At 32.9% G+C, this 22,823-nt stretch overlaps 5 protein-coding genes and 1 pseudogene across 7 annotated transcripts; 3 read left to right on the forward strand and 3 right to left on the reverse strand.

Annotated features, from left to right (window-relative positions):
* Positions 1-490: 490 nt before the first annotated feature.
* On the forward strand, positions 491-3,417 carry LOC104749845 (MYB-like transcription factor ETC2). Of its 2 annotated transcripts, XM_010471553.3 has the most exons (3): positions 491-642; positions 762-849; positions 3,234-3,417. In XM_010471553.3, the coding sequence occupies exons 1-3, from the start codon at positions 570-572 to the stop codon at positions 3,268-3,270; spliced, it is 198 nt and encodes a 65-aa protein (XP_010469855.2). In that variant the 5' UTR covers positions 491-569; the 3' UTR covers positions 3,271-3,417. The 2 variants fall into 2 exon arrangements, with proteins under 2 accessions (XP_010469855.2, XP_087348009.1); XM_087491883.1 differs by lacking the exon at positions 3,234-3,417 and having other exon boundaries at positions 762-952.
* Positions 3,418-3,612: 195 nt separating this feature from the next.
* Positions 3,613-5,229, reverse strand: LOC104749846 (tubulin-folding cofactor A). Its single transcript, XM_010471554.3, has 4 exons — positions 4,970-5,229; positions 4,509-4,670; positions 4,196-4,282; positions 3,613-3,892 (listed from the first exon to the last, which is right to left on the reverse strand). The coding sequence occupies exons 2-4, from the start codon at positions 4,659-4,661 to the stop codon at positions 3,791-3,793; spliced, it is 342 nt and encodes a 113-aa protein (XP_010469856.1). The 5' UTR covers positions 4,662-4,670; positions 4,970-5,229; the 3' UTR covers positions 3,613-3,790.
* A 2,197-nt stretch (positions 5,230-7,426) lies between these two features.
* On the reverse strand, positions 7,427-8,892 carry LOC104749847 (transcription repressor OFP2-like). The gene has a single exon (XM_010471555.3). It carries the CDS (start codon positions 8,552-8,554, stop codon positions 7,589-7,591), a length of 966 nt encoding a protein of 321 aa, XP_010469857.1. The 5' UTR covers positions 8,555-8,892; the 3' UTR covers positions 7,427-7,588.
* A 4,053-nt stretch (positions 8,893-12,945) lies between these two features.
* LOC104749848 (transcription repressor OFP17-like) lies at positions 12,946-13,955 on the forward strand. The gene is made up of 2 exons (XM_010471556.3): positions 12,946-13,327; positions 13,427-13,955. Exons 1-2 carry the CDS (start codon positions 12,946-12,948, stop codon positions 13,768-13,770), a joined length of 726 nt encoding a protein of 241 aa, XP_010469858.2. The 3' UTR covers positions 13,771-13,955.
* A 671-nt stretch (positions 13,956-14,626) lies between these two features.
* Positions 14,627-17,985, forward strand: LOC104749849 (ferrochelatase-2, chloroplastic). The gene is made up of 10 exons (XM_087491884.1): positions 14,627-14,927; positions 15,029-15,314; positions 15,475-15,618; positions 15,966-16,067; positions 16,346-16,449; positions 16,543-16,669; positions 16,790-16,942; positions 17,038-17,138; positions 17,217-17,418; positions 17,546-17,985. Exons 1-10 carry the CDS (start codon positions 14,836-14,838, stop codon positions 17,765-17,767), a joined length of 1,533 nt encoding a protein of 510 aa, XP_087348010.1. The 5' UTR covers positions 14,627-14,835; the 3' UTR covers positions 17,768-17,985.
* Positions 17,986-20,256: 2,271 nt separating this feature from the next.
* On the reverse strand, positions 20,257-22,062 carry LOC104749851 (protein GRAVITROPIC IN THE LIGHT 1-like; annotated as a pseudogene). The gene is made up of 2 exons (XR_015585352.1): positions 21,925-22,062; positions 20,257-21,676 (listed from the first exon to the last, which is right to left on the reverse strand). The product of XR_015585352.1 is annotated as a protein GRAVITROPIC IN THE LIGHT 1-like (transcript).
* Between the last annotated feature and the right edge of the window lie 761 nt (positions 22,063-22,823).

Consider the following 22,823-nt stretch of genomic DNA (forward strand, 5'->3'; position numbering starts at 1 on the left):
ATACCATATTACAAACGAGAGAGAACGAGAGAGAATAAGTTTGTTAAAGATATTTTCTCATTCAATTGACCAAAATAGCTGTACAATTCTTGTGTTATATACAAGTATACTAAACCAAATACTAAACCGGTTAACTTAGCTAATCACATATTACATCTAACCCAATAAAATGTCATTTTACTGACTTTATTAAAATGGTTCTGTTAAATGAACCAAAAAAAAAAACAACGGATAGTAAAAGTAAGCCATCGAAGGACAATGTCAATAATTGTTTGTGAATTTAGGTCAGAAATCAAAATTGGACCAAAAATTATTATATGAGCAGTTGATCATTATATGTCTCGACTAGTAAGATAGCGTAAACACTAACTCCTTTTGTTTTGACTTATTCGGATAAAAAAATGAGTAGTAGAATTTAGAAATGCATACAAATTCCAGTAAAGTAATAATTTTTCTCTCTCTTCTACGATATATACTTCTGTTTCCCTCACATCTATATATATCTAATTTCTCTATCAACCATTATCCAAACTCTACATCTCAGTTTCTCTCTACACCTCACATTATTAATGGATAATACTAACCGTTTCCGTCGCGTACGCAGTTTTAGGCAAACAAAGTTCACTCGACATGACTCCGAAGGTCTCACTTTCATTTAGTTAGTCGTCAAAAATCGTTAATCGTTATCTACTCTCATCCTTTTAACTTGTCTACGTTGAATTATCTTCTCATGCAAATCCTTAGCTTAATATATAATGCAGAAGTGAGTAGCATCCAATGGGAGTTTATCAGTATGACCGAACAAGAAGAAGATCTAATCTCTCGAATGTACAGACTTGTCGGTGATAGGTAACAATAATCTTCTTCTGTTTGATTGTCAAAAAAAGAAAAAAAAAAAAAAAAAAGATCCTCTTCTGTTTATATATAATATTGTCGTTTCTGTTTTGTCTTATTCAAAATCTATCATTTATGAATATTATAATAATGTGTGGTAATTTATATTAATGGGGGTTCCCCAAACAAATTGCTGTGTGTGAAGTCCAATTCCTCAATATTTTTCTTCAGTGACTGTGTCTCAAGGATTTTTTTCCAATGGAAATATATTGCATACAAACATGATCATTTGTCTTTTTTTTTTTTTGTTAATTTTCGTTCTTCTTTCTTGGTTATGATCAATATATTTGAATATTTTTTATCTATTATATTATATTGTTAATGTTCATAATGCTTCAAAGTTTGTCACAATATTTTCTTTAATTTTTAATTTAAAATATTTTCAGTTTAGGACATCAAACATAGCTATTGATTTGAAACTTGATAAATAAAAAAATAAAAAATTCACTAACCAATTGTTATACCAGATCAACTCGGTTCACCTTGTAACCGATTTCTAATATGATCTATTTTAGAATAAGAGTTTACGTTTTGTTTGTTGTAATACACTTCATACGTACACTAGATAAGGATCCACATAAATACACATGTGTAAGAAAGAAAAAAAATGTACCTTTTCATTAATAATATCTATATTTTAAATAGTAACCCACACACTTTTACCAAGATTTTATATGACAGTTTTTGAAAAACCGGATCTTAACCTTACACATTCCATTTTGCAGAACAATTTAACCATATATTTAAGGGACATACTAACAAAATTCTAATTGTACACACTCCATCTTAAAGGATAAAAGCTAAATAATTATGTTAAAAATAATATGTGTATCATATCAAATATATAACTTAGTTAATTGGAATTTCAAAAAAAAAATAACAAAACATATTTTTAAAAACAAATTTACAATTTTTTGAAAAACCAACATCTTTATATATATAAGTTTTCAACTTTCATGCTTCATTAGTTAAGGAAATGGAAATATGTTTTCTTGCCAGTTTTTATTTTGTTGGTTTAAGAAAAAGAAAATTGATTTTTTAGATATAAACATATACATTTATATTGTTATTTTGTGTGTTTTTTAATTATTTCATGTTTCGCAAAATAAAAAAATGTTATTTTTAATATCTGTCGACATCTGATCGGTAGACTTATTCGCATGATGCGATCATGTTAATAACTATTCCATCTGTTTCCAAAAAAATTTGATTGTTAATTTTTTTTCCCTAACAAATTGATTATATAGATTCAAAAACTTAAATAATTTTTTTATTTCATGTTTTTTTGCCATATGATATGGTGAGTAGTGATCTATAATTTCTCTTTCCATTTTATTAAAAACATGTAAACTAGTTATTATTTAAATACTTAGTATTTTATTGTTGGGTATTTTTAAAAGAAATCTTTTACGTCATAATTATTTACAGTTATATCCTTCATTTCCAAAAAATGCAGGTTAATCCCGCATGCTCAAAAATAATATGTAATATAACGTTTTTGTCACTGTTAAAGTTTGTAATTGTTTATAAATTATAAATCAAATCGAACCCCTTGGGACGTATAGGTTAAGTCCATTTTTGATATAATGTGATAGTAAAACCTTTTAGAAAATAGGTATGAGAATTATATTGCATATTATTTTGATTTTTTAGGAGGTAGAGGATTTTGACCAAAAAAAAAAGGATGTAGAGGATTAATTACCAAAAACAGTAACTTGGAGCTTTTTCTTTCTTTCAGAAAACTCGTTATTATTTAATGAAAAAATTAAAATATCAATTTATAATGAAGAAATTTTGAAACCAAATTTTATAGAGTAAATAATGATTACTTTATCATCAATTATGTCTGTTTTTTTTTACATCTTTAGATTGATATGGTCCGATCCATAGACAATTTAGTTGCAGGAGTAGACCGTTAAACACTTGACTATGGTTTAAAGAAAAAAAAAAGTTATGTTGATAAATGTTTTTGTAGAGTAGTTTTGAACGTGTATGGAGAAAATTGACATATGGCATTGCCAATATAGTCTTAATCTAAAACTTTTTCCATTTTTTCTTATTAAAAAGGTTAAAAATATCAAACTTTTTCTATTTTAAAACTTTTGCCAATTGACATTTTAACGTGTATACTTTCTCCACGTACTGTACAATGCGAAACAATTGCTGAGAGATAAATGTTGATAAATAATAATTTGTATAACAGAAAAAAATAACAATCTAAAAACAATCTTGTTTTCTTAACGTGTGAATGTGTGATAATTTTTTAAAAAACAGTGAAACAAAATGAATATTGTCAAAGAGAATATTAATAATTGGGTTGGATATATATATATTGGCAGGTGGGATTTAATAGCAGGAAGAGTTTTTGGATTATGAGAAACTCTGACTGTTTTTCTCATTAATTTTTCTACTTGATATCTTTTGTTATGGCCAATAATAAAACCAAATAAAAGCTTTTAGTGTATAACAAATCTTGAATCTTTCTATCCTTCTCTTCTCATATATAACTACGAAGTTGTAGAATCTCTTTGCAAAACAAGTGATTATGTGCTGCTGAGAACCGGTTACATATCCTGAGCTCTTAATCTTCACCTAGTTATGATTCATCATCGTTGTTCATAACCAAAATTTATGATGGAGCAGCATTAACTAGTTTATTAGAATCGTACTAACTAGTTGTTCAAGTTATGTCAATTTTGTTGCAGCTACACAACACAATTCATTTTAAAGATATTGAATGAATGAACAATCACCAAAATGTATTAAGAGTTGAGCAATTTCAGTGAATGCAAATCCGACATTGACGACTGAGAAGACGACTCTTACAATTTGGTTAACCATACCATATTACCATTCTCAGAATACGCATACCAAGCACTCACTCACGGTGACTCAATCAGGCATCATCAGTGTGAAACTGCTTCTCCACGTCCGCGACTGTCTTCTTTGCATCTTCAATCTCTGGACCTTCCTTCTCATCCGTCTCTTCCAATTCCGCCTGCAAATTCAGTTTTCTGTTAGAAACAAAACACAGAGTAGGAATTTCACGCTTCCTCTTTGAACTTATTCAAAGAGGGAACTAAGATGCTTTCATGGGGTAATCAACTAAGAAGCAAGTCCTTCAAAGAGACACACTAAAGCAGAGCACCCATCTATGGCAAAGGCATTAATCCTATCACTACAGATACATAGAAGCTCTACTTTGAGAATAAGTGCTCCTCGAGACGTTTGTAATAGACTAATATCTAAAGCTAGAATCGAGATGCTTAGAAAAGTAACAACGATGGAAAAGTGTATTTACCAAAGTGGACTTGAGGTCAGCTAATGCAGCCTCGAGACGTTTGTGGCAATCTGGAATCATCATCCTCGACTCACCCAACACATTTTCCTGGATCATCAACACATATACAATCAGGGGAGAAAAAAAAAAACAGAATCTGAAATCTCTAACCGTTAAGCTTACATGATCCAAATTGACTAATGACAAAACTAAACGCAACCAAAGAACACAACCACATCCTAATAATCACAGAAACATGTCTAACGAACAATGACAGGTTCTGAATCTTTAAAACACCGAGAAATTAAAAAAAAGAGATGAAGAAGATCACAACCTGCTGTTTAAGGTCATAAGGATCAGCACCTTTGTCCTTCATATCAGCAGTCTTAGCAGCTTCTCTCTCAACCTCTTTCTCATAAGAGTGAAGCTCTTTCTCAATCCTTTTACAGGTTGATGTTTTTATCTTCAGGTTCCTAATCGTTGCCATTTCAATTCCCTGCTCCCCCCCCCCCCCCAATGTCCCAAAATAAATTAGGATTTCTAAAATCACCAGCGAACACAAACGATTTCCTTAAAAAACTAAAATTCGATTTCGGATTTGAAACTGGGGAGAACGATTAGATCAAAAGATTGAAGTTTCTACGAGTTCCTGCATTACTAAAGGATCGGGTTCAATTTGTGGATTTTGATATCGATCTCTTTTTTACTTGATTCCGATCTACTTTTTTTTAGATTGACACAAAGTAGCTTCGATTAAAATGATGAAGAAAAAAATGTAATATAGAAAAAACGAACCAGACGGACGATGATCGGAGACGGTGGTTTGCTTCGGATCGGAGACGGTGATTTGCTTCGGATGAATTCGAGAGTTTAGGAGACGACGCAGAGCTGATGAATCGATGTACTACACAAAACAAAATACACTTCCTTTACTATTTCGGTATTTCCTTATTTTTTTTTTTTTTCTAATTTGTAATTTTTTTTTTAACTTCTTATTTAAATGGCCAATTGGCAACCATAACCAAGAAAAAAAGATAAAATTAACAAAATTAATCAAATTAACCAAGTAACTACTCTAACCATATATCTATAATATTCTCTCTATAATATATAATATATAATATATACTAATTTGCTCCTGCTATACATATTTCTACTACCATAAACTACATCCATTCTATTTTATAACAACCACTTCTTACCACCATCACATCACCTCCGACCATCGTACCATCACCGGCGACCAATTCCAACGACTATTGTCGGCGACTATCGCCAGTGATCAATTCCATCGACTACTGTCGGTGACCAACTCCGGCGACCATCACCGACGACTAACTCTGGTGACTATCGTCGGTGACGACCGCCGGCGACAAACTCCAGCGACCATCACCGGCGACCAACTCCGACGACCAACTCTAACGACCAACTCCGATGACCATCGCCAACTACCACTATCGGCGACCAACTCCGGCAACCACCGGCTACCATCACACCATCAACCACCACAACCCTCAACACTACAATGATAATTTTCCCTACCCCTAATCCTAATTTTCTAATTTTTTCAAATTAGTTATATACTACATTAGTTTTTTTTTTTTTTGGTCAGTGAGCAAATTCACCCTATTTAAATTTGAAGCAAAAAAAAAAGAAGTATTTTACTAAAATTATAAAGTCTGTTCTTTTCAAAATACAGTAAGTGTTATTATATATAAAGAAATTGAGTACAAAATAGTATAATTTTACTTTTTTGTTTTTTTGACAACTAATTTTACTTCAAATCTACAAAATAATAACTTATTTTTTAGAATATTTAATATTTTTCTGTAGCACTATATGTGGAAAGTGTCAAAATATGAAACAGAGGAGAGTATCATTATAATTTTGGGAAATTGGCATATATAACCTAAAAAAAAAATTATAATTCACTTTCTAACTACTCTAACCACTAAAAGATAATATACTCTATATAAACTATATTATATATTATTTTGCCCTTCTCTTAACCACTCTTATTTTTTTGCCAGTGCCACCACCACCCATACTCTTTACCACCACCATCACTAACACCACCCACCATCACCCATAGGGTTCACAATTTCCTCCAGTCCCAACCACCGCCGGCCACTGGCCACCGGACCACCACCGGCCACCATCCGATGCCTACTCCGACCACCGACCTTCGCCTCCTCCGGCCACCGGCCGCCGCCTCATCCGGCCACCCACCCTCCAGCTACCATATCCACCAAACCATTAAAGGTAATTTTTCCTATCCCTCATGTTATTCATTTAATTTTTTAAAATAGTATGCTATATTCTTAATTATATTTGTAAAGTTGGCTAGTTGGCAAATTGACCCCTATAATTTTTCCTGAAAAAATAAAAATAGGATTGTAAAATATTGTTATACTTTACAACTACAAAAACTCCATAAAATGTAACATGAAAACCACACAAAAATATTGCAAGATTATAGAAAAATAAAAAAAGATTATTTGGCATCATTAGTTATTATGACATATCACACTTTAGGCAACCAAGGTAACTTCAAACTTTATATTCATAATTCAGAAAATTACAAGATCTATTTTTCCCATTGGTTTGAATATTTTGTTACTCATTAATCGAGAAAAAAATTCACTCAGAAGCCTTACCATATCACAGTCTCTTGCTGAAACTTCCATAAGCCAACAGACGTATATGAGATGGATTTTGAAACAGTGGTCCTCTTCTTCTCCTTCTTCTTCTTCATCTGCATACTCTTCGATCACAGAAAAAGAAACAAATCTATAGGATTAAAACTCATCTCTGATTCTTTCTTCTTTAATCACTTCTCAGTTTTTATGTGTCAGTGGTCCTCTCTACCTCCAACGATTTATGCAAATTTTGCTCTTCATACATGCATCATATATTACTTACTCCGTGCTAGTTGGGTTTTCAAACCACTGTTGGCTTTTTCTGGTTTTGTTGTAGCTCTTTTTACCGCCATTCTCAACTTTGTCATTTCAAAATATTCAAATGATAATAATAATAATAATTATGGTGCTCAACATAATCCATCCAATAATCACACGTACTGATCGGTTGAAACAGTAACAAATCTTGAAGTCATCACAGAGACAAGACAAGAATATGCTTAGTGGTAACATTCTGTCTTGATTAAACTGTGTTTCCACGCCCTTAGTGATCATGTTTGAATTAAAACGACGATATGATAACAACTTTTATTTGTTGCTTACAGTTTTATAAAGTGGAAAAAGAATTCATTAAAAGTGGGCTTCAAAGAGAATCTCCACAGTTCCATCTAACTTCTTCATATGAACATTAACAACAAGTCAACAGCTACAAATTTCACAAGACATACTTATACTAATTTGACCATTAGGTTAACCAACATTACATTAAGAGATTTTATTTGATTTTTGTAAGTTGAAGCCAGATTTGTTCGAAAACATGGATGATAAGATCATGATACTCCTTTGGATTCAAAGAAAGGTAACAAGCGAGAAGATCCTCTAAGTCTTTTGAAGCTCTGATGTTGTTTTCTTCTATCATCTCAATCATTGAATCCCTGAAATCTTTCTTTGGATCAACGGACCGCTTCATCACAGCATAGCTCTCAAGAACATCTTGTCTGCTGCTCTCTGATCTTTTTGACGTGCTTCTACGCATACCCGAGAGTTGAATTCTAGGTGAATTTACTCTTTTGAGGTTTATCCCTGCTGAGGATTTTCTTCCACTTGAAACTCGCCTTTGGTATCTCTTCTCGGCTCTATACTCATGATCTTCATCATCTTCTTCGTTCTCTCTGTTAATCTTCAAATAAAGATGGCTTTTCTGTAGTTTCTTGATCGGTTTACTTGTAGGACAAGCTTTCTCTACAGAATCAGAATCTTTGACCTTGTGCTTAGTGAAGGCTTTGCTCTTTGTGTCGATCTTGAAGTTGGAAAAGTCAAAGAATTCATCATCTCCTTCCTCTTCGTAGAAACTGTACACGAAAGACTCAGGGGAGGTTTCAAGAGCTGGGAACAAGCAGTGAGATGAATCTTGACCATTGATCTTGCTCTTGTTAAAACCTGCGGATACAAGAAGAGGAGGAGTCAAAGGATTAAGTGACGGCTTGTAAAGAGTCTTTCTTTTACTACTCATCCGTCTTGTGTGAATAGAGCTTCTTGGTGAGTTATGGTGAGGAAAATTATTAGCCACTAAGCTGTTGGAGAGATAAGAGTGATGAGAAAGAGAATCTGAGGAAGGTTTCTTCTTGTTTGAGGAAGAAGAAGGTTTGGTTTTGGGTTTAGACTGTTTCGTCAAGTCTTTGAGCTTATGAAACCATGCATTTGGAATCATATCTGAAAGCCTGAACTTGTCATTCCCCATCTCTCTCTCTCTCTCTCTTTTCACAAGAGTTTGTGATGTTTCTCTTAAAAGAAAACTATGTTTTTGTTTCCTTTAGATAAAGAAGAAGGTGAGAAAGCAGAGTTCTCTCAATATAATATGAGAGATAAAGAAAGAAACTGAAGATAAAATTGGAAACTAGTGGGGCTCAGTACTAGAGAAAGCTTAAAGGATGTCTTTTATTTGTATCGTCATCATTCAACATCACTCATCAGCATGAACTACTTGAGACATCACATTTACACGCTTGTGTTCACTACATAAGTAGGATTTATAATTAGTAATTAGTGAGGATTTATAATTAGTAACACAAGAACAAAAAAAAATAATAGTGGATTTTTATTATTTTTGGTGTGGAATAAATTATGATAATATGATATAGTTGATTCTGACAGATTCTTAACATCATTTCATCAAGATTTTTTTTTTCTTTCACTTTATCAAAATGACAAAAATAACATAAAATGTAAAAATAATAATCGAATTATATATAAAGAGTAACAAATGTAAACAGTTTTATGGAATCCGTTGACCAAATGGCAATTGCAAAAGAAAAATGCAGCTTTTATTTTCCTCTTCTAAAGAAACTTTTTGAATGAAAACACTAAAACATTCCTCACCATTTGCAGCCTTAGTCCTAAACAGACAAATAAAATTATTAATAAAAACAAAAAAAACTACACAATTCAACTAAAACTTTTTACATATGTGAATCTATCTTGGTTTTAGTATACACATAATAATTATATTATATACCTCATTTGATGCTTTTTAAATTTGGTAAAGTCTGAACCTTATCTTATGTTTGTAGGTAGACATAATTTAGTATTGAAAACACTTCATATATACTAAGGTAATACAGATATACAAATGATGAGATTAGGATGATAAAAAAAAGTTCCAGTTTGCTCATTTGAACACCTTTAAATAAAGGTGAAGCAACTTTTGCGTCGTAATGATCTTAATAAAATTTTGATCTACCATGTCCACTAACGCCGAACATTTTGAGGACACTATTTTTTATATACATTTCCTTTACAGATCAACTGTTTTGGCAACTATCTTTTTAGCTTCGACAAAGTAAAGATGCTTATTCAAAATAAAATATCTTCCATCCTTACTTCATATAAGCACAAGTGATTAGTGATTAGTGATCAGAGGCCGTCGGACCGATAACTATATATTGATGTGAATTTATATTTGCTTAAATAACCTATAATCTGTGAAAGTTGGATTAAACAGCAGATAATATATGTGCACACACAAATCAAAGCAATGTGCCAATGTTACGAAAACTATTACTAAATTGGGAAGAGACTTAGCAGTCAGTATGCCAATAAACAATCATATATATTTCACATTTGATCATAGACATGAAATGAAAAGAAATTCATAGGGTACAACTACAAAGCAAGGCCATGGGCTAAAAAGTCCAGCAAAAAAAAATAACGAATCACGTTTTAATTATATGTATATGTTTAATTATAAAAATATTGATATATTCCACTATCTTATATAGTATGAGAAGTTTTTGTCAGTTTTGACACTTAGCATGTTATCTATCTATAATACTTGTCCTCTTTTGTTGTTTAGACTTAATAAATTAAATTTATTTGTACTTTTGACCTAAGTAATTAGAGACCCATAAAACAAACAAAAAAACTCTTAACATTTCATTTTTCTCTTCTTCAATAAGAACAAGTTGTAAACCCCTTCTGATCTAAAGCCACCATTTATCAGTTTGTGGTTTCATCAAAGGGAAAAAACTGATTATAGTTTATTTTGAAATTCTAAATATGGGTTTTAGTCTTATGTATGACTCAGGGCAAAGCCAGATTCTAAATTATGTTCTTATATAATATGAGAAGGTTTTTCTCAGCTTTTGCTAAGAATATGACATTTGACATGTTATCTATCTAATCTAACACCTGTCTTCTTTTGTTGTTTGGACCTAATTAATTAAATTCATTGTACTTTGGACCTAAATAATTAGAGGTCCATAAAACAAACAAACAAAATCTTAACATTTCCTTTTTCCCTTCCTCAATAAGAACCAGTTGTATATCCTTTCTGATCTAAAACCACCATTTATCAGTTTGTGGTTTTATGTATGATTCAGGGCAAAGCCAGATTCTAAATTATGTATAAAATTTATTTATGGATTTCAATCTTATAAATGATTCATCATGGACAAGAAAGAGTTCTAGATTATGTTAGACTGTGGGGTGTTTATATGTTCTGAAAATTCTCTTATAAATTCATAAATTTTTGGATTCCCATTTCTGCTTAGTTTATGGCATTTAATCTTATATAATCTAATGGTGGGATGTTTTCTGTATGTAATTTGATAATTGCTTACTCATTTGTTTCCCATTAGATCTTACCAATTTTTTTGCCATAAAAGTATAATTCATTCTGTTTCCATGAAATTAGAATTCAATCCCTAAGTACTCTCCTTTTTAAACAAATTTTCAGTAATTATTATTTAATGTCAGTCATTAGGTTCCTATAAAGAATTATCTTATTTTTATATATCTTTCCAAATTTTAATAGGTATTCTTAAATAATTTTAAAATTATTTTTGCAGGTTATCATGTTTGTTGTTCACATTAATACTACATAGAAAAAATTATGAGAGAATGTTTGAAAAATTTATTTATTCATCTTTTTTTTTTTTTTTGAACTAAAAATTTAATTATTCATCTATATTAACATTTTTGCAGCATTTTTGTTAAAGTAGTCTTGAAATTCAAAGGTATTTACAATCAATGCCATTATCATTAAAACATTTTCCAAAAAATTAAAAGATAAAATCGAAATATGCATAAATAAGGTATGTTAATTAAATATCCTCCTATCAATTCATTATAAAGTTCTTAAATTATCTCTACCTCTGAGCCTAATAATCTGCAAAACTAAACAAAATTTTTGCCATTCTAATATAGGAAACTCTATATTCGCTCCAATCATTCATATTCAATTACTTCAAATTTTTTAATTTTCAAAAAAAATTCTCGTATTCAATATATAGAAAATCTAAAGAGTTTCTCTGCTAAATATAAAATATTTAATCTACAACGAGATTTGTGGAAAAGTAACACTACCAAATAAAATTCCTCAAAAATACATAAAAGAAAAATCTTAACTTCCTAACTTCCTAACTTCCTAGACAGTCCGATTTCGTAATATACATAATAAACAATAATATAAATAAATAATTTATATTATTTATATATATTAAATAATTATATATACATAACTATGTAAAAATCTTGACTTCCTAGACAGTTCTCACAAGTAAGTCTATCAGGATTACGGATTTTAGCAAGGTACGTCTGTGGTTGGCGGGTTGTCCTGAAAACTATAAATATATGATTAAAATAAATATATTATATATAAATAATATTTTTACATAGTTATGTATATATTATACGTGAAATATGTCATAATGTGAGGAAATTTAATGTATACCAATTAAGATATTAAACAAAATATCATTATTATTAGTTATTTTAAAATTTCTTTTTTTTTCTTTGCCCACAAAATTTTTAAAGAATAATTAATATAAAATTTAGGTCGAGGACATGCTTAGGCATAACTTTAACGATTGCGGTCTTAGCGGGTTGACCCACTGCGGTCCAAGAAAAAAAGAAATGTGGACTGACCTATTTGACACCTCTATATACATGATTATTATAAACAAACATGTAAAACTTTGATAACATAAATGGATATTAATACTATAAATTAATTTACAACAAAAATAAATTATTGTGTTGTATGTCGTAGAATTAACAATCAAAATACAACTATACAATCTTAAACATCAAATAAAACTTATAATAGTAATTAATAATTACAACTTGAAATTTAATGATTTTAGTAAAAGAAATAATTCCGCGGTGTACTGCGGGTTAAAATATAGTAGTATATAATTAACCTGGGTTATGAGATTTTTCGTAGTTTGCAACTTTGCCAATAATACAAAAGCATTTATTTTAGTTGGGGTGAGTTGTTGAATCTCACTCTCTTAGTTTCATAGTCCAAGTCTTGCAATATTTGTAGATGTGTGAAATCCAACACATAAAAAAGAAACATCTAAGTATGAAATCTCCAAAATCCATGAAATTAACTAGCGGATTATTCATATTTAAAAGGTGATTCGTTTTCCACTTAGAATTGGACGTGGGACTAGTTTATACATATTCAACATGTGTAGTTGCATTGACCCACCAATGAAGTAACGACAATTTGAATATACAAAAACAAATGATCATCTTGGATTTTGTTTATAAGCAAGAGCCACCAAACACTTGCAATTTAAATTAAAAAAAAACAAAAACATTTATAGTCCACCGTTTTTAGAAAACTTCATGGGACTCCACCATCATGATTTACACACACAAAGACGTGAATCCACGCAACATAATTCCAATCTTCTAACCTTATACACACCCATAACAGAGCAAAAAGCCAAAGAGGATCATCATCATCAAAAAAGGTTCAAGACAATGAGAGTGAAAGCAACTTTGATTAACTTCAAATCAAAGCTTTCCAAATCATGCAACAGATTTGTCTCACTCTTCCGCTTCAGAGTTAAAAGACCTGTCTTTATTAGACCTCTTCGTTCCCGTCATAGCAATGTCAAACCTAGACGTCAACATCATCCCAAGAAGCCAATCTGTTCTTGTCTTTGTTTTCTCAGCACAAGCAAGAACCAGAAGATGAGCAACACCAAAGCCAGAAGTTCCACTTGTAAGACGATCAATATCAGTTTAGTTTCGAGTTAAAGATTATGCTATATTGCAAATATAACGTGGATCTTATCTCTTTGTTCTTTAATGGCCATTGCAGTTAGTGTGAACGATGAGGATTTCTCAAAGTATATGCAGTCGCCTCTTACACCAGAAACAGCCAAGAAGCTGTTCACTTCACCGATCACGACGCCTGCTTACGCTGCACGGACAAGGAGATCGCTTAATTCAAGAGACGCATTCGAAGACAATGCTGTGGAAGATGCTTGCAGAACCTTCGAAAACTATCTGATTCATCTCATTGTTGAAGAAGGGAAGATGGATGACTTAATGGACATTGAGGAGCTTCTCTATTGTTGGAAGAATCTTAAGAGTCCTGTCTTCATTGAACTTGTGTCCAGATTCTATGGAGAGCTCTGCAGAGATCTGTTTTCAGGTGAATGAACAAAAGATATCTTTCTTTGTCGACCAAAAAAAATATATATATATTTGTGATTTGGCAATTGTTGAATACACACACCCATCTTAAGGTTTTTTAGTTCAAAGTTGGAAACTGAAATGTGTGAAGACTATTTAAAGATTGTATGTTTTCGCATTTCACATAAGGGAGAAACTTGAATGTCAACAAAGATACAAACCAAATGATCCATGGAATATGGAGAGAAATGTTATAGTACATTAGTACTTAATTACCAATAAAACTTTCATAATCACCTACCTCCAAAGTTTTTTTTTCTTTTTACCCTTTTGTTTTAGAAAGATGATTACACATGAGATTTCACAACTAAATCTCTGATTATGAACAACTCAACGGTTAAAGAACCTTGTTGTCATTCTTCTTTTGTCCATCATACACTACATATTCCATGTAGACATTTGAGAATTTGGTTCCCTCTTCTGACCACAAAGATGTCAAGAACCTATAGCCACTTTTGCCATTTTCGCAAAGATTTGAAACATCGTTGACAGTCCTTGGATGCTTACCGAGCAAAAACTATGTTTGACCAAATTCATCTTTTGTTTTCTCACTTTCCGGTTCAGACACAGACAAGCAACTGAATCATGATGGGTCAATCCGGTCTGACCGGTTCCACCAAATTTTTTATTTTATTTTTTATCAAAAATAAAGTAATCTAATAAATCAATTTGACTTTTTACCTTTTACCATCACAAGTTCACAACATTTTACATGTTTTTTAATTTTTAAATATGTTAATAAACTCATCTACAAATTAAAATATCAATTGAAGGTTTATTCTTATTTTTATTTTAAGGTAATATAAAAAATTGAGAAATAAAAAAATTATCGCAAATGTGTGGACACGTGTGGTTCCGCGTCCTCACACTCCTCAAGCCCCTTTCATTTTATCCCAACTCTGTTCTGTCTGATTATTGGAAAAATATCAACAAACACAAATTCGGATGTAATATTATAAAATCAAAGTTTTTGTTCTAAGTCTTCTTCCTCCCAGTCCAATCGTTGCGTTACGGTTTACTTCAATTGTTGCAATGAATTGCCCAGCCATGAGTGCAGCACCATCTCCTTCTTCTTGCTCTTCTTCTTCCTGTTCCTCCTACTCTTCGTTTCGTCCTCTTCCTCCGTAAGTTTTCGATTACCATTACAATATCTCTCTCTCTCTCTCTCTCTGTTACCTTAGACATTGCATAACTGATTAGTATTATTGTCTTTTGTATGCCTCAGACTCTTGCCACAATTGAGTAACAACGATTCACAGAGATCTCTGCACTACTCAAATCTATCATCCCTTTCGAACCGTCTACTTGGAAAGCATTCATTGCCTTTGAGAGCATTGGTGTCCTCTACTCCTTCAAATATCTCGTCTTCCTCTGTTATCAGTGATGATGCTGTTTCGCCTTCCTCTGTTCTCAGTGGTGATCCCAAAATTGGAGTCTTGTTGTTGAACCTTGGTGGCCCTGAGACTTTAGATGATGTTCAACCTTTCTTGTTTAACCTCTTTGCCGACCCGGTACTTACTTATCTATCTATATTGCTTCCGTGAAATGCCTTACTAATATGTGTTTTAGATTTCGCAAAGTTACAATCTTTTGTTTTGATATGCAAAGATTGTAACTTTGACTGTTTATCTGAAAAAAAGCTCAATTTTGACTGTTTCAATTGTTTGCTAGGATATTATACGGTTGCCGCCGCTCTTCCAGTTTCTTCAGAAGCCGTTAGCTCAGTTTATATCAGTAGCAAGGGCTCCCAAAAGCAAGGAAGGTTATGCATCTATTGGTGGTGGTTCTCCTCTTCGCCACATAACTGATGCACAGGTTAGTCCTTGTTTTTCTCATATCACAGTATGATCTTAACTACTCTGCTTTTCTTATCCTCTGTCGTTTATTTTTAGAAGAGGCAACTAAAATGGCTTGGTAGTCTTACAAAGTGTTTCAGACTTTCAGTTTCCTTTCCATTTGTATATCTCTTGTGCTTGTGTTAGACACCTCAACTTGAGAGTAATAAGTTGTTTAGATTGTGCAAATATTTATCGAATGGAAGTAGCGATAAGAGTACTTTTGCTCATAGTTTTTAGTTGTTTAGCTTCCTCCTCATGCTATTAAGTCATGCCATTGTTTACTCCACATTCTTATGTTGTACCTGTCATAACTTTATTCACCAGGCTGAAGAATTGAGAAAGTGCCTTGTGGAGAAAAATGTCCCAGCAAAGGTATATGTTGGTATGCGTTATTGGCATCCATTCACTGAAGAAGCCATTGAACAGGTGACTAACCACAACATCTTTGTAATTTATCACACATCATTTCCAAAACGTAGATGCACACTTCAGATGATACCTCCTCTATAAAATAATATTTTGTTTGGTTTTTGAATGTGAACACAAATAATTTAACATGTATACACAAAAGGAACAATTTGATCGAAGTTCTTACAACTCTTACTTTTGAGTTTGTTTGTAAGCTCTATAACAGTATGTAAACATTTTCCTTTGAAGTTGACCCTAGTGACTCTTACTCATTTTCTTTCTATATCAACTTGTAGATAAAAACAGATGGAATTACAAAACTAGTTGTTCTACCACTTTATCCACAATTTTCAATATCGACTAGTGGTTCAAGCCTAAGACTCTTGGAGAGAATATTTCGGTGAGACTTGCACATCTTTCATGTTTTTAGTATATACCAAGACCAGCATATATAATTATTGACCTTTCTGTGCTTGACTCACTATTTACATAGTGAGGACGAGTATCTTGTGAACATGCAGCATACTGTTATACCATCATGGTATCAGCGGGAAGGATATATAAAGGCAATGGCAAATCTAATCCAAAGCGAGTTGGAAAAATTTGGTTCCCCTAGTCAGGTAGACAATCTTGCGTCTCCTCTCACTCGATTATATATGAAAAGAAATTTGTAGTTTTCTGGTTTTGCCAATTTTAACTATCCTAAGACGCACTTCAAACCGAAAAAATATATGTTACAGGTTGTAATATTTTTCAGTGCACATGGCGTGCCTCTTGCATATGTTGAAGAAGCTGGTGATCCTTACAAGGCAGAGATGGAAGAATGCGTTGATCTGATCATGGAGGAGTTAGACAAGAGAAAGATAACTAATTCTTACACTCTTGCTTATCAGGTATCTTTTTTTACATTAGTGGTATCTAGAAGCGTGATATGGAAACAGTTTAGCTCAGTCTGTTGTTTTGTTACTTTCTTGCAACTCTCCAACAGAGCAGAGTTGGACCAGTAGAATGGCTGAAGCCATACACTGAAGAAGCCATCACTGATCTTGGTAAAAAAGGTGTTGAGAACCTTCTGGCTGTACCCATAAGGTAAGAAAGTAGTGTTTCTGGTACAAATGCTGTCTCTTCTGGTTATTTGAAACTCAAGTTTGTTGCCTATGTTAACAGCTTTGTGAGTGAGCACATTGAAACTCTGGAGGAGATAGATGTTGAGTATAAAGAGTTAGCTTTGAAGTCTGGTATCAAAAACTGGGGGAGAGTACCTGCCTTAGGAACAGAACCTATGTTTATATCTGACTTGGCAGATGCTGTTGTGGAAAGTCTTCCATATGTTGGAGCTATGGCAGTCTCAAATCTTGAAGCTCGACAGGTAACAACAACAACACTCATTCATCTTTTATGTCCTAAAAGCTCCACAAAAGAAGCTGTTTTATCTTCATTTCGATGGTTCATTAGTACCCTATGGTTGAATTCTTTTTGTTGTTGTTGTTGGGCAGTCGTTAGTTCCACTCGGGAGTGTAGAAGAACTATTAGCAACGTATGATTCACAGAGGAGGGAGTTACCAGCACCAGTGACAATGTGGGAGTGGGGATGGACAAAAAGTGCAGAAACATGGAACGGAAGAGCAGCGATGTTGGCGGTGCTAGCGCTCTTGGTGCTTGAAGTCACCACCGGAAAAGGGTTTCTGCATCAATGGGGCATCTTGCCATCATTATAAATATAAGAAACTTATACTCTTTTTTTTTTTCTCTATCAAAAACCCATCCAAGAATCTAAATACTAGCTTTCACATGTGGAATAAGTCCCAGCTATGTTGTTATACTCTTTTTCTTTGTTGTAGAATCTTGACATTAAATACTTCATACTGTATTTTCATGAAACATTAAACTATTGTGACGAGAAGTAAGGGGAGAAATAGACATTAAAATTTAGCAATATGGATTAATATTTCTGTAAATATCATATTCATTTAATCTTTTGAAATTGGTGTATTTTATTTCTTTGATTCTCAACACATCATTTCAAAAATTGCTGAAAATGTTCGACCAAAACAAGCTGTACGAATACTACTTAACAACTCACACTATGTGCAGTATAAGTTAATTCAAATAAAATATTATTTAGGATCCAAGTATCGTTTGTGTAAAATAAAGTATGTATATCATCTATGGCATCACTAGTAGAATCTTTGAGTATTGGTGTTCCTAAAGTTTCTATGTATGGGAAATAGAGACGAAAATCGTTTTAAACCACGGATGAATACGATGAGTGCAAATAAAGACGTCAAGGCTATGGATCAATCAAGAGTATCAACTACAACCAAGAAAGATACCAATTCTTGCAGTGGGAATTGGAGATGTTTGTATAGTTCACGATGTAACAAATGGATCGTAATCAAAGAATTTCAAAAAGCATATTGGAGTCTCATCGAAAAGATGTTAGCCAAGCAAGAAGAATATCATATAAAGACGAAGCGACATCTAATGAGGTAATGCTAATCATAGTAGACTTGTATAGTTAATATCAAAACATTCTTTCATTTAATTTTGTTAATGTTTTTTGTATTATGGCTGTAGATTTCAGATACTCACTCTGATGTGAAACAACTAGCCTGAATCTTTAGGCCGTTCAACATTATTCCCCTCAATTCTTATAGGGGTAATTTGCAATTCTTTTGATATTTAACTATTACTAGTCTCTATTAAATCATATATAAATATATATATATATATATATATATGATATATTGGATGAAAATTTATCCATAAACTCCCATCTAAGTCCCTTTAATTTTTTTTCCCAATTGATATCGCCGTTTTCCTCCTCCTAAATCATAATACTGAAATATATATGTATATGCATATGTTTAATATTTGCTTCGCAAATGCTTAATATTTGCTTCGCAGATTATTATTTTTTCCTTCATATTTTTTTTATAAAAAAACCTCGCGGATCAGTTTCTCTTATTCGTATTGAGTTATATACTCTCTTCCGCTGATCAGTTTTTCATGATAACTAATTTATGTCCAATGTGACCATTTTGATACTCATAAATATCTTTCAATTCATCATATTAGCCGATCAATCTTTATGGTGGTTTTTATGTTCATAATGTGCCTAACATGTACACAATTGCTTGTCATCCTTTGCGTGGATCGAATTCATAAGTTTATCTTGATTTAATTTAATAACAGTCATGTTATCGTTTCATTTTAGTTTTAATATATATACAATACAATTTAGTATTTTTGTTATTTAAAATACTGAAATTGAAATACATTATTCAGAATTCACAATTGTGGTGAGTTTTAGTATTTAAGAATATCTTAATGACTCCTAAATTGGTAAATAAAAATTGTGGAACTCCGTAAATTATGTAGACACTAAGCTCAAGATTTTCAAAAGCAAAAATTGCTTTATCAATATCAAGTCCAAATTTTACATGAAGTATATACATGTCATTGCTTCATTAATTTTCTTTTTTGATATTGCAACACAACGATCACATTCAGCCTGCAAAAGGGCACATGTTAGAGAATGAGAACATTCGAACTAAAACGAATTCCATGGTGTGAAAGAGAGAAACCGAAAACGTACATTGAAGTATTTGTTGTACTAAGGACGTGTAAGAAGAGATCTAGTTAAACAGCAGTCAATTCTACAATATATAGATATTTTGGAGGTTTTTTGACAATGCAAAAAAGAAAAAAATACTACTTGATATATTAAATATATGTTGTCTTTCTCTAAAACGAATAGTATCGTTTCCTTAATCATTTTATCTCCCTAACTAGGAAAAAATCCGAGCTAATGAAATCTAACTCGAACAGAAAAATGGAGAAGATGGGCCACTTACGCATGAAGTTGTCTCATCCGGAACAGCTAAGAACAATGTCTCACCAAATCAAGTCTCTATTACTCGAGAGGATGGAACTGACATTGTCCACATTAAATATCCAACTCCAAATGGAAGGGTGCATGAAATGCTTATTCTTTGACATTTTGCTCTAACTAACACTATACTATCGTCCCACCGGAGAAAGATCCATCCCAAATTCATAGTCTAAACTGAACTAACACATCAGGACGCCTGCTTATGCAGCACGGGCCTAGAAGTCGCGAGATGCATTCAAACACAGTGTTTTGGAAGATGCTTCCAGAAGCTTTGAAAACTATAAAGATTGTATGTTTTCGCGTTTCACATAATGAAGAAACTTCTTGGATTTATTAATTATAGACCAAAACTTGAATGTGTACAAAGATACAAACCAAAATGATCCTTGGACAAAAAATTATTATACTTACCTACAAAACTTTCAAAGAAGCAGAGAGCTCTTTTACCTGAAACTATCGAAATAACCGAATCTGCAGAGAGGTTCTTTTTACCCTTTTTGCTTAGAAAGATAAACCTGAGATTTAAACACTGACTCTCCAATTTTAAACCCTGGCATTGTGATGAACTCGACGCTTAAATTGTCTTCTCCTTCTTTTTCATCACCCACAACAACAGATTCCATGTAGACACCTGAGAATCTGGTTCCTCTTCTGATCCAAGAAGCCATACCCACTTTGCCATTCTTGCAAAGATTTGATAAAACATCGCTCTTGGATGCTTACCGAGCAAAACCAGTCCCCTCATATCCAAATTCCCAAAGAAAGAAGCCTCCATGGACGGATGAACAACTAAAAGATACTTCTGACCACAGAATCTTGAAAACGCTGAGTCTGGAAACGCTGTTAACACATCCAATGGATCATCAAAACTCATTAGTTCTGTCACATCACACGGGTTAAGCTTTATGCCGTGAAACATTCTCTGAACAATGTATGACTCAAAAGCATACTTCTTATCTGACTTTTTAGCAAACATTACATTTCCAACAATAGCTTCCACTGCTTTATCCATATTCCAGTCTGTAGCTTTCATCAGAGTGATCATTGGCTTAGCAAAGTCGTGAACCGACTTAGAAGCAGCTCTGAACACGAATTCAAACGAAGAAACACTAACAAACCTATCCTGGAGTCTCCTATTCTCTGTAACCAAACAATCAAGCTTCTCCTTCAAAGAGTGAATCTCACTCTCTTTAGTTTTCACTTGCGCCTTAAGTTTCTCCAAATACTTCTCATTCACTTCAATTTCATCTCTTAAACGATCTAAACAAGAAGCAGCAAGCTCGGTCTTCTTTGCATCAAGCTGTTTCCTTTTGAGGTAAAGACGCTTAATTCTGCGTAAAGCCTCGAGCTGAGACACGACGAGGTTATCTGCTTCAATGACCTTGTCAGGATCATAAGGCAAATGAGCTTGTTGAAACTCAACGTAGGCAAGCTTAAGCGCTGAAACAATGTCGAACAGCTTCGAAATCTCATCATCATCCCAACTAAAAGTTTGAATCTTTCTCGAGGGTTTGTGACTGATGATATCACAAATCTCAGTTTCCTTGGCTTTATCATCATCTACCAAGATCTCTACTTCACAGAGGTCGTTCGAATTCGATTTCTGGTCAGGGAACACACCAATGGATCTAAATTTGCAGACTTTAGCGAATTTGGACATGATTTCTGATAGATTTGAAGAGTGAGTCGATGTTTTAACGGCGACATTCTCCATTAGTTGAAGAAAGAAACCCTAATCCAGAAGCAAAAAAGGAACAACCTTTATCAAATTAAAGGCCATAGAGCAAGAAACGAAACACAAAGTCCAAAGCTTTCATTGGTTTTAACTTTTAACTGATTCAAATTGGTCAAAACGTGAAAGCTAAGTAGAACAGAACATTTAAAGATTCAAATGATGAACAACAAACAAGAACACTAAGAAAGCTTAACCATTTGTATGATACAGAACAAAATAATGAAAAAGAAAAAGAAAAAAATCACCTTGTTTGTTGGATTTTTTTGTACACTAGTAGCAGCCAAAGCCAAAATATGCACGAGGAAGTGCCAGAGTTGGAGCCTTTGTGGTTTGTGCTTCTCTCTCTCTTTCTCTGTCTCTCAGAGTGAATGCTTGTTGTTGTTGCTTAACATTGGAATGAGGTTTTCGTTATATTCTTCCTTTTTAGATTTTGCTCCTAATTAAACAAGACTGAAGATATAAACAAGAGCCTCGTTAATTGTGATAATTCTTGGATTCCTAAATTATATAAATCGACTACAATTGGCTTTTGGTTCTTTTTAAAATAACTAATCTATTTGTTCGAAAACTTTGATCTTCAACTAGTTTTCAAAAATAGTATTGTTTAATTGTATTCTTTTTGAATAAATCTTTGGGAATCCAAGAGAAAAAAACCTTCAGGAATCTCCACAGGCACCGTCGCGGAGAAACAAAAACCTTTGTCTCCTCCTTTGTTTCTTTCTTGGGACTCATGTCTTAATAAATTCATTTTTATTTGTTTGTCATAATTATATTAAATTATATACTGTCGTATTGTAAGTATTTCTTTTGCTTGGTCAGTAAAAATCTATTATTGGAAGACATTGCTTTTGGAGTCTTGACAGTTCAGCCTCGGGTAGTTGGATATGGCGTAACTTCTGTAAGTTAAGGCCTCTAGCATGACAATTCATAATTTGTGAAATCGGAATAGGCATTACTTGTAGCTTATGGACGGATAATTGGACATTCCTGGACCCTTTGTTGGATCTTACGGGACCTTCAGGTCCTCGTGTCTCCGGCTTACCTCTTACAGCGGTGGTTGCGGATGCGGTAAGACATGGCCAGTGGTGGCTTTTTAATAGTCGCAGTCGCAATCCAATCATTCAGTTGCTCAAAGCTTGCCTCC

This window comes from Camelina sativa, chromosome 16 (genome assembly GCF_030686135.1).
Source record: "Camelina sativa cultivar CO46 ecotype springtype chromosome 16, ASM3068613v1".
NCBI classification, from domain to species: Eukaryota; Viridiplantae; Streptophyta; class Magnoliopsida; order Brassicales; family Brassicaceae; genus Camelina; species Camelina sativa.

What these genes read in the sequence shown, in the direction of transcription:
- LOC104749847 (XM_010471555.3), bottom strand. Translation starts at nt 8,554, where the DNA reads ATGGGGAATGACAAGTTCAGGCTTTCAGATATGATTCCAAATGCATGG.
- LOC104749848 (XM_010471556.3), top strand. Translation starts at nt 12,946, where the DNA reads ATGGGACTCCACCATCATGATTTACACACACAAAGACGTGAATCCACG. An exon ending in CAAAGCCAGAAGTTCCACTT is followed by an intron (nt 13,328 to 13,426) that starts GTAAGACGATCA and finishes TGGCCATTGCAG; the next exon opens with TTAGTGTGAACGATGAGGAT.
- LOC104749849 (XM_087491884.1), top strand. Translation starts at nt 14,836, where the DNA reads ATGAATTGCCCAGCCATGAGTGCAGCACCATCTCCTTCTTCTTGCTCT. An exon ending in TCGTTTCGTCCTCTTCCTCC is followed by an intron (nt 14,928 to 15,028) that starts GTAAGTTTTCGA and finishes TGTATGCCTCAG; the next exon opens with ACTCTTGCCACAATTGAGTA. An exon ending in CTTACACTCTTGCTTATCAG is followed by an intron (nt 16,943 to 17,037) that starts GTATCTTTTTTT and finishes ACTCTCCAACAG; the next exon opens with AGCAGAGTTGGACCAGTAGA.
- LOC104749845 (XM_010471553.3), top strand. Translation starts at nt 570, where the DNA reads ATGGATAATACTAACCGTTTCCGTCGCGTACGCAGTTTTAGGCAAACA. An exon ending in CACTCGACATGACTCCGAAG is followed by an intron (nt 643 to 761) that starts GTCTCACTTTCA and finishes TATATAATGCAG; the next exon opens with AAGTGAGTAGCATCCAATGG. An exon ending in TACAGACTTGTCGGTGATAG is followed by an intron (nt 850 to 3,233) that starts GTAACAATAATC and finishes ATATATTGGCAG; the next exon opens with GTGGGATTTAATAGCAGGAA.
- LOC104749846 (XM_010471554.3), bottom strand. Translation starts at nt 4,661, where the DNA reads ATGGCAACGATTAGGAACCTGAAGATAAAAACATCAACCTGTAAAAGG. An exon ending in CTTATGACCTTAAACAGCAG is followed by an intron (nt 4,283 to 4,508) that starts GTTGTGATCTTC and finishes TTGATGATCCAG; the next exon opens with GAAAATGTGTTGGGTGAGTC. An exon ending in CTGACCTCAAGTCCACTTTG is followed by an intron (nt 3,893 to 4,195) that starts GTAAATACACTT and finishes CTGAATTTGCAG; the next exon opens with GCGGAATTGGAAGAGACGGA.